The 9,875-nt window shown below is 42.7% G+C and overlaps 1 protein-coding gene across 2 annotated transcripts; it reads left to right on the top strand.

The window, feature by feature from the left end:
• The first annotated feature begins 18 nt into the window (after positions 1-18).
• Positions 19-6,948, top strand: mrto4.S (MRT4 homolog, ribosome maturation factor S homeolog). Of its 2 annotated transcripts, XR_005963097.1 has the most exons (9): positions 19-199; positions 283-341; positions 1,140-1,243; positions 3,609-3,690; positions 4,000-4,067; positions 4,617-4,768; positions 5,156-5,232; positions 5,890-6,501; positions 6,807-6,948. XR_005963097.1 is itself a non-coding variant. In XM_041571763.1 (8 exons), the coding sequence occupies exons 1-8, from the start codon at positions 172-174 to the stop codon at positions 6,040-6,042; spliced, it is 723 nt and encodes a 240-aa protein (XP_041427697.1). In that variant the 5' UTR covers positions 19-171; the 3' UTR covers positions 6,043-6,948. The 2 variants fall into 2 exon arrangements, 1 of the variants encoding a protein (XP_041427697.1); XM_041571763.1 differs by having other exon boundaries at positions 5,890-6,948.
• Positions 6,949-9,875: the final 2,927 nt, after the last annotated feature.

The raw sequence follows: 9,875 nt of genomic DNA, 5'->3' as shown, positions 1-9,875 counted from the left end.
GGCTTGTAAAACGGCGGCGAGTAGTAACACTGCCCGCGGGGACTTGGATTGTTCAGGCTTCACGTTAAACAGCTATGGTATCCCACAATGCACCGAGCGGGCTAAGGTCCTCAGGAATGAGGCGCATGCTGCCGGAGCAGACACGTGACTGTACTCGCAGAGTCTCCAGCCATGCCCAAGTCTAAGAGGGATAAGAAGGGTGAGACGGGGGCGCTCGGGGCTGGTGATGTGGGAAGATTTGTCTGTTGCCTTGATATTCATTCTCTTCTTCTTTCCCTTCAGTTTCCTTAACCAAAACAGCCAAGAAAGGACTCGAGGTGAAGCAGAATCTCATAGAAGAGGTGAGAACCCCCAGGGCCAGTTATTTATATGCCCCCCCCACCACGAAAGCGAGATCTGTGTCTCCAAAGATGCCCCAGTAGCTCCCCATCTTCTTTTCTGCTGATTCACTGATTCACATGCTCTGTGCTGCTGTCACTTACTGAGCTTAGGGAGCCACTCACAATATACAGTACACATAGAATAGAAATGTCACAATATAAGGCTGATTAGTCATTAATACACATAATTACTACATGGCAGCACAGAAACCAGTGCAATTAGCATCAGAATTGAATAATCAGCAAACCTGTAGCATCAGTTTATATTACAGCCAGGGAAGCTTATTTTCTGCTGGATAATTAGTGACGAGCCCTAAGCTTAGCTTCTCAACAGCCAATCAGAGCCCACTGAGCATGTGAGTGTCACAGACACTTTCCAAGATGGTGACCCCCTGTGACAAGTTTGAAGTCCTGGATCATTGCTGCTATTGACAAGCTCAAACTTTAGCCTCCTGCAATAAGTTCACTATATAAAATAGGACATTTTTAGCTACATTCATTTTTAGTCTTTAGTTCTCCTTTAAATTGTGTAAGTCTAGGGGCCCAGTGATGTTGCTATGAAAAGCTCATGTAGAAGACACTCCTCTAATTCAGTAAATAGATCCCAATATACCCCAGAGAGGAGCAATTCTTAGAAATTATTTGCACCGACCCAGGACACCAAGTTTCCAGATTTGCGTCACTGAGGGTGGAGAGGGGGACAAAAATTTTAGTTCTCCTTGGATTTTTTGTCATTAATCAAACTGGCACTTGTTGTAGCTGCGGAAATGCGTGGACACCTACAAGTACATCTTTGTGCTCTCTGTGGAGAATATGAGGAACAACAAACTGAAGGACGTCCGAAACGCGTGGAAGCACAGCAGGTAAGTGATTGGTGTTTTGAGGGTCCCCTTCCTGTGTGTGTGGGGGGGGGGTCACTGCACATTGTTATTCCTTCAGCCACCATTGCCTGTTATACTGCCAGAATGTCATTCATCCTTATTCTGTATAAAAAAAAAAAAATTGTTTTTAAAGTGGAAGTGCACCTAAAAACTGTTGTTTGCACAATACAAATAACTATACTAAGTAACTTAACAATAAACATGCAGTCCACAATTTCATTGGTTTCATATAGAGATGCACCAAATCCAGGATTCGGTTTGTGATTCGGGCAGGATTCAGCCTGTTTCAGCAGATTTCAGATTCGGGCGAATCCTTCTGCTCAGCCGAACCAAATGCAAATTAGAGGCGGGGAGGGAAATAGCTTGACTTTATATCACTAAACAAGGACGTAAAAAAATGGTTTCCCCTTCCCACCCTAATTTGCATTTGCAAATTAGTATTTGTTTCAGTGTTCGACCGAATCTCTCGCGAAGGATTCTTGGTTCGGCCGGATCCAAAATAGTTGGTTTGGTGCATCTCTAGTTTAATACCTGTGAGACTGTTGAAATAACAGCGCACGTTAGTTCTACTTTAGTTCTGTTAATCAGCTGAATTCTGCGGCATTGTCTCAAGGGGTAGAACCAGACACCAGAAATAAAGACTTTTTCCAGTTACTTTCTACTTTCTATTGGTGACTTTCTATTTTCACCTTCTAAAGCAGCTCTGGGAGGGGGGTCGCTGACTCTTTAACTAATCTAAATTGATACATTTCTTGTGTTTATTCCTGCTGAGCAGAATCCCTGAGTTTCATTAAAGCAGCATCTCTGGAGTATCAGTAACTATTGTATCAAGTCTAACAGCTGCCTGTAATGAAACCCAGAGATTCTGCTCAGCAGGGACAAAGATAAGAAATGGATCAACTAAATGTATCAATTTAGACCAGTTTACAGGGTCGGCGACCCCCCACTCCCAGAGCTGCTTTAGAAGGTGAAAAATGACACTTTATACTTCAATATTAGAAAAACGGTGACGCACAGAAAATAGAAAGTCATTGGAAAAATTCGTTATTTCTTGTGATCTGTCTGAAACCAACTAGTTGTTTAAAAGTGACCCACCCCTTTAAATGCAGCTGTTAGAACTGATATAGCTGTTAATACTCCAGAGATGCTGCTGAGAAATGTAGAAACTAATTGTAGCAACTAATTGTAGCAACTAATTGTAGCAACTAATTGTAGCAACAGTGTAACAGTTTATAGTCTGCACCTGAATTACTGAGTTGCCAGACTCAAACACCAGAGACAGGGACAAGAGTCCTGCGTTAACTTAGCATGTTCTAGAGAAGCCAATCCTAAGCAACTCTTCATTTGGTCTTTATTTTTTCCTTTTTTTTCATATGTTTTGAATTATTTGCTGCCTTTTCTTCTGACTCTTTCCAGCTTTTAAATGGGGGGGAGGGTCACTGACCCTATCTAGAAAAATAACTGCTCTGTAAAGCTGGCCATAGACGCAAAGATCCGATCGTACGAATCATCGTACGAATCATCGTACGAATCATCGTACGAATCATCGTACGAATCATCGTACGATCGGACTTTCCCATCTCCCGACCCTCCACTAACCATTCAGATCTCAAGTCTTACCAGTCAGATTAGTTAAAGAACAGATCAGCAATGTTCTGCCCCTGACAGTAATCGTACGATATCTATGTCCAACCAAAGCTGGTGACAGTCTCCCACTGAAAATCGTACGATTAGAGATATTATCGGCAGCCGACAGAACATTTTCTAACCTGTCCCATCGACCAAACGACCGATCTCCGCCAGACGAAAAATGTCAGAACTCTCCGCACACGGTCTGAAAATCGTACGAATCCAAGATTCGTACGATCGGATCTACGTCCATGGCCAGCTTTAGGCTACAAATGTATTGTTATTGCTACTTTTTATTCTTCGTCTTTATATTCAGGCCTCTCCTATTCATATTCCAGTCTCTTATTCAAATCGGTGCATGGTTGCTAGGGGAATATGGACCCTAGCAACCAGATGGCTGAAATTGCAAACTGGAGAGCTGCTGAATAGAAAGTGAAATAACTCAAAAACTAAAAATAATAAAAAATGAAAACCAATTGCAAATTGTCTCAGAATATCCCTCTACATAACGGTTAATTTAAAGGTGAACAACCCCTTTAATAGCAACGGCCGTTACACAACTATAGAGCGAGTGAGAATAAAGAATGAATGGAGAATGGGAAGTTGCTTAGAAATATCTTTCATGTTGCAGAAAATGAGTGTTTGGGTGAGCCACTTGCTATTTGGAGGGAGGAGTGGCATTAACCCACTGCATTCAGACTGTTATTTTGGTCGGCAGGTTATTCTTTGGGAAGAACAAGGTGATGATGGTGGCGCTGGGGAAAGGTGTCAGTGATGAATACAAGGATAATTTACACAAGGTAACGCTCCTATGAATCCTCTTTTATGTTAAAGACACAACACTGAAATCATAGCAACCAATCAGATGTCTCATTTCATTACTGTAACAGTGCTGTGCCCATAAATTCTAACTGCTGATTGGTAGTTACAAGGCTGGGGCAAATCCTGGCAGTGTTTTATATTAACTGTGATGTTATAGTGACATCAGTACAATAATTGTATCCAGTTTCTGTGGGTTTGGGGAAATACACACGCACTGCATTGAGTAGAGAGATACCGCAGAGCCCAGATGTGCAAGTTCAATGCTTTTTCCTTCCGTTTCTCTTTAGCTGAGCAAGTGCCTGAAAGGGGAGGTTGGACTCCTGTTCACTAACCGGACAGAGAAAGAAGTGGAAGAGTGAGTATGTCAAGTCTAAATAGTATACGTGGTCCAAAAAGGCTCACATTCTTACTTACTAAAAGTGCACCCGACCCTTTCTTAGAGCTGTCTAATGTATCTGCCAGTACAGCTGCCCTTCCCAGCTCTCACTGTAATAACCTTTTTACTGTCGGGGGATCTTGTCCTGGACTGGACTGAGGTGCTGATACATTTTCGGTAGGGATGCACCGAATCCACTATTTCGGATTCGACCGAATCCACCTTAGAAGATTCGGCCGAATCCACCTTAGAAGATTTGGCCGAATCCCGAACCGAATCCTAATTTGCATATGCAAATTAGGGGCGGGGAAGGAAAAAGTGGAAAAAATTGGTTTCCTTCCTTGTTTTGTAACAAAAAGTCACGAGTCATGTGAAATCCCACCCTCCCTGCAATTTACATATGCAAATTCGGATTCGGTTCGGCCAGGCACAAGGATTCGTCTGAATCCGAATCCTGCTGAAAAAGGCAGAATCTTGGCCAAATCCTGGATTCGGTGCATCCCTAATTTTCGGGCTCTGTGTTTGCAGGTGGTTTGATCAGTACAAGGAAACTGATTTTGCCAGAGCTGGAAAAAAAGCCACATACTCGGTGGTACTGGATGCCGGGCCTCTGGATCAGTTCACTCACTCAATGGAACCACAGTTACGGCAACTGGGACTCCCCACTGCTCTGAAAAAAGGTGAATACAAAATCGGCGTGAAGTTGATTCATAATTATTGTATCCTCACCCCTCTCCCACCTACACAGAAACAACCTGCCCACATACCTACTGTACTGGGACTTTGTATCCCACACCCCTCCCCCACCTGCACCCTATATACCCAGGGAACCCACTGTACCTACTGTACTGGGACTTTGTATCCCACACCCCTCCCCCACCTGCACCCTATATACCCAGGGAACCCACTGTATCTACTGCACTGGGACTGTATATGGGAGTGACTGGGTATCCCCCACCTACACAGTAAGTAACTAACTCAGATACTCAACCAACTGTGCTTTTCGGTGCTGGGAGGAAGCAACTGTCAGTGCAGTTTTCCAAACCTGATGCTTTTCTCTCCGGCAGGAGTCATCACGTTACTGTCAGACTATGACGTGTGTAAAGAGGGGGACGTATTAACACCAGAACAAGCCAGGATTTTGGTAAGTAAAAGGGCTTGAAGGGGTAGATTTTCTTTCATGTTAACTTTGGTATGTTATAGAATGTCCTATTCCTAGCGTATTTTCTATTAGCCTTTATTTTTTAAAGTTCTAGAATTATTTGCCTCTGCCTCTTTTCAACTTGCAAACAGAGGTCACTGACCCCAGCAGCCAAAAAAAAAAAAATCATCTGAGGCTGAAATGTTCCTTTTTATTGCAATGTTTTTCACACCACTGGCTGGTTACTAGGGTAAATTGGACTCTAGCAACCAGCTAGCTGCTGAAATACCAAACTGAAGAGCTGTTGAACAAAAAGCAAAATATTTCCAAAACCATGAAATAAAGAATATCCGTCTGCATCTTACTTCAAGTGAATTTAACGGTTAACAAAAACCGGTTTAAAGGGAAACTAAAACCTGATAAGGTATCAAAGTAAATATGCAGAAATGTTTCCCTCTCTGCACTTTTACAATTAGTATGTTGATTACTGGTTCCAATAAAGCCTTATGTGTACCGTAAGCATTTGCTTTAGATGCCCTTTAATGAAGCCAAATATGTCTGGCCCTTCAGTTTATTCTGTGATCTATGGACCCCCATTTCCCTGTCCTGTGGGCACTAACTCTTGTTCCTTACCCCCTCCCTTTCCTTGTTCCCATACAGAAATTATTCGGCTTCCAAATGGCCGAGTTTAAAGTCTCCATCAAATCCATATGGACTGCAGAAACAGGCGAGTTCCAGAAATTTGGAGATGAGACGGAGGAGAAGAGTGAAGAGGAAGACATGGATGAGGAGGAAGGGGATAATGATGATTAACAACACTCTCTTTACCCCCCGGCTGGAATTTGTGAGATTAGGTCCGGTTCTGGTTCAGGACACTTATCCCGCTCTGGGTCTGCTGATACTGACAGCCAATCCTATAACAGGATGTTACTGTGTTTTAACAGATGAAATTTTGCCCTAAAATGTATTACAATGGGCGGCGGCTCCCACTGACTGGCAGTTTGTTTTGATTAAGGTCATCGGGCCCTCGGTCACAAGGATTAGAGCCACTCTCTGAGCTGCATTTTAGGAATAAAATCATGTGATCTGGTTACAGAACAAGTTTGTTTTTGTTAAATCCATCTCCCTGCACCCCTAGTGCGCCCTGCAGAAAAAAGATTTTGGGTGCCCCCCCTCCCCCTTGTTTTGGAACAACATAAACCAGGATTGATATTTAAAGGGGACCTTAAACCCTCTTTGTTTAACCACATTATAACCTTATTAAGGGTTAAGGCAGTGATCCTCAACCAGTAGCTCGTGAGTAACATGTTGCTCCCCAACCCCTTGGATGTTGCTCCCAGTGGCCTCAAAAGCAGGAACTTATTTTTGAATTCTAGTCTTGGAGACATATAAAAACCAGATGTACTGTCAAACAGAGTCTCAATGTAGGTTGACAATCCACATAGGGCTACTACATGGCCAATCACAGCCCTTATTTGGTACCCCAGGAACATTTTGCATGGTAGTGTTGCTCCCCAACTCCTTTTACTTCTGAATGTTGCTCACGGGTTCAAAAGGTTGGGGATCCCTGGGTTAAGGCATATGCTGGCAGCTTTAGTCCAGCCACTTCAGGGTTAAATTCTTAAAGCAATATTGTACAATAACACGCGCAGATCTGTGTTTTTGGGCTGATGTCATTGCATATGTTCCGGGGGATTATATTAAACTGTTTTGTACAGAGTTGTCTGGAGTTACTGGGTTCCTTGGAGGAGGTATGAAGTTCTATATAGAATATGAGCAGCTCAGGGCAAGTGTATGGGAGACAGAACTGTGAAATGCACCAAAATGTCCCATAGCGACAGGAATATTTGTTTTTCTTATAAAGCCCAAGGTGCTTTATTCACCCAAGTGCAAAAGTGCAAGTGTAAAACACACATTGCGCATCAGGGGGGCAACGACTTCGCATTAAAGGGGTTCTAGAGTCCTGCGCGGGTCCATTTTTTGGGACCGGACCCCAACCCGCATTCTTACCCGCTACCCGACCCTACTCGCAGGTACCTTATCCGCAACCCGCGACCCACTGACCATCAAGAATCAGTCATTGTAAACCAGAAGTGACGTCATCGGAATTAGACGTAACCAGACGAAAGGAGTGAATATCGATATTGAGAAGACCCACGGCCCGACCCACAGAACCGCCGACCCGTGGTTATCCTCACACCTGGAACTTCTAAACGCAACTCGCATGGTACCGCAGGTTTTTGCGGGTAACCCACGGGTACCCGACCCGCTGCAGGACTCTAGTTGGTTCACTTTTAAAGGGTTTTGTTCACCTTCCAACAACTAGTTGGTTTCAGACAGATCACCAGAAATAAAGACGTTTCCAATTACTTTCTATTTTCTATGTGTCACTGTTTTTCTAATATTGAAGTGTTTTTTTTTTAATCACCCTCTAAAGCAGCTCTGGGAGTGGGGGGGTCGCCGACCCTGTAAACTGTTCTAAATTGATACATTTAGTTGACACATTTCTTATCTTTGTCCCTGTTGAGCAGAATCCCTGAGTGTCATTAAAGGCAACTGTTAGACTTGATACAATAGTTGCACTTATATTATTATATTATATACTGAGAAATGGAGCAACTAAATACAGTTTAGAATCTGCACCTGAATTACTGAACTGTCAGACTCAAACACCAGAGACATTCAACTTTACACGTAGGGGCACATTTACTTAGAGTTGAATATCGAGGGTTAATTAACCCTCAATATTCAACTGTCACAGTTAAATCCTTCGAATTTCTAAGTCGAAGGATTTAGCGATATTTGTTCGAACAATTCAATTCTTCGAATCAAACTGTTCGAAGGATTTTAATCCATCGATCGAACGATTTTCATTCAATCAGAAATTGCCTAGAAAGCCTATGGGGACCTTCCCCATAGTTTGACATGTGTGCTCGGTAGGTTTTAGGTGGTCGAAGATTTTTTTAAAGAGACGGTACTTCGACCTTCGAATCGAACAATTCGAACTAAAAATCGTTCGACTATTCGATAGTCTAAGTAGCCAAAAAAAAGTTCGAAAATCAAAGTATTTTTTATTCTGTTCCTTCACTCGAGCTAAGTAAATGTGCCCCTTAGATTTTGGAAAAAAAACTGTAACAAATAAATAATGGAAAGTAATTGAAAAAAAGTCTTTATTTCTGGAGAACAATCTGAAATCAACTGAACTGAAAAATGTTTTTGGAAGGTGAACAACCCCTTTAAGTTAATTTTTAGTATGTTTAGTAGCCAATTCATAAGCAACTTTTCAATTGGTCTTCATTATTTTTTTTTTTTTATCGTTTATTAGTGATTTGCCTTCTTCTGACTCTTTCCAGCTTTCAAATGGGGGTCACTGACCCCATCTAAAAAAAAAACAAATGCTCTGTAAGGCTACAAATGTATTGTTATTGTTACTTTTTATTCCTCATCTTTCTATTCAGGCCTCTCCTATTCACATTCCAGTCTCTTATTCAAATCAGTGCATGGTTGCTAGGGGAATTTGGACCCTTGCAACCAATTGCTGAAACTAGAGAGCTGCTGAATAAAAAGCTAAATAAGTCAAAAGCCACAAATAATAAAAAATGAAAACCAATTGCAAATTGTCCCAGAATATCCCTCTCTACATCATACTAACGGTGGCCCAAAATAACCCTTAATTCTTCAGACTACCCTTCACCAGAGTTAGGGGACCCCCTTTATCACCGACCTGCTCGGCCAACAGGCACAAGGGAGCAAAGGGTCTTCAGACCCACGTCGCCCATCTCCCTCCAGCACAAAGGCATATAGGGGGTCGGGAATCAGGATTACCAATGGTCCCTCCAAGGAGAACCTGTAGATTCACAATGAGACAAGGGTTTAGGGGGAAGGAGCCCAACCCCTTCCTCGATCCATGCTTGACCCGGAGGTTTTGCACCACAATCCAAGTGCCAGGGTAAAAATATAAAACCAGCAATGGGACCCGTTATCCAGACTGCTTCCAGTTAAGGGATCTTTCCATAATTTGGATCTTCATACCTTAAATCTACTAGAAAATCATTTAAACATGAAATAAACCCAATAGGCTGGTTTTGCCTCCAATAAGGATTAATTATATCTCCGTTGGGATCAAGATTCTGTTTTAATATTACAGAGAAAAAGGAAATCATTTTTACATATCTGGATTATTTGGAGAAAATGGGAGTCTATGGGACATGGACTTCCCATAATTAAGAGCTTTCTGGATAACGGACCCAATACTTGTATCATAAGAAAGTGGAAGTGCCCCAGCCTATCAGCCGCATTATAAAAAAGCATTTGCTTCCAAGGTCAAAAGGCTGAGGCTAAAGAGCAAAAGTGCATAAAGGAAAGATTGTGTAATTCACCCCCGTGATCTTCCTGCCCCCCAAGTTTGCAGGGCCCGGGGCACATTCTCAGGCCCAACCTAAAATGGGGGTCCTTTGGCCAGAGGATCGAGTGCCTCTCTGCTCCACCAACAGATTGGGACTGCTATACCCCCCTTAGCTTGGAGATATCCCACCCACTGATATAAACAGATACGACACTTGATCTTGGCCAATGGTTAGTGATAGGAATAAAGTATTGGGGATCAGGCCCCCAGTTCATTAGTTGGGGGTGTGCACAGACAGGAT

The sequence above is a fragment of the Xenopus laevis genome, chromosome 7S (genome assembly GCF_017654675.1).
Source record: "Xenopus laevis strain J_2021 chromosome 7S, Xenopus_laevis_v10.1, whole genome shotgun sequence".
Lineage (NCBI taxonomy): Eukaryota > Metazoa > Chordata > Amphibia > Anura > Pipidae > Xenopus > Xenopus laevis.
Note: the sequence above shows the minus strand (reverse complement) of the source record. Positions and strands in the feature narration are given on the sequence as shown.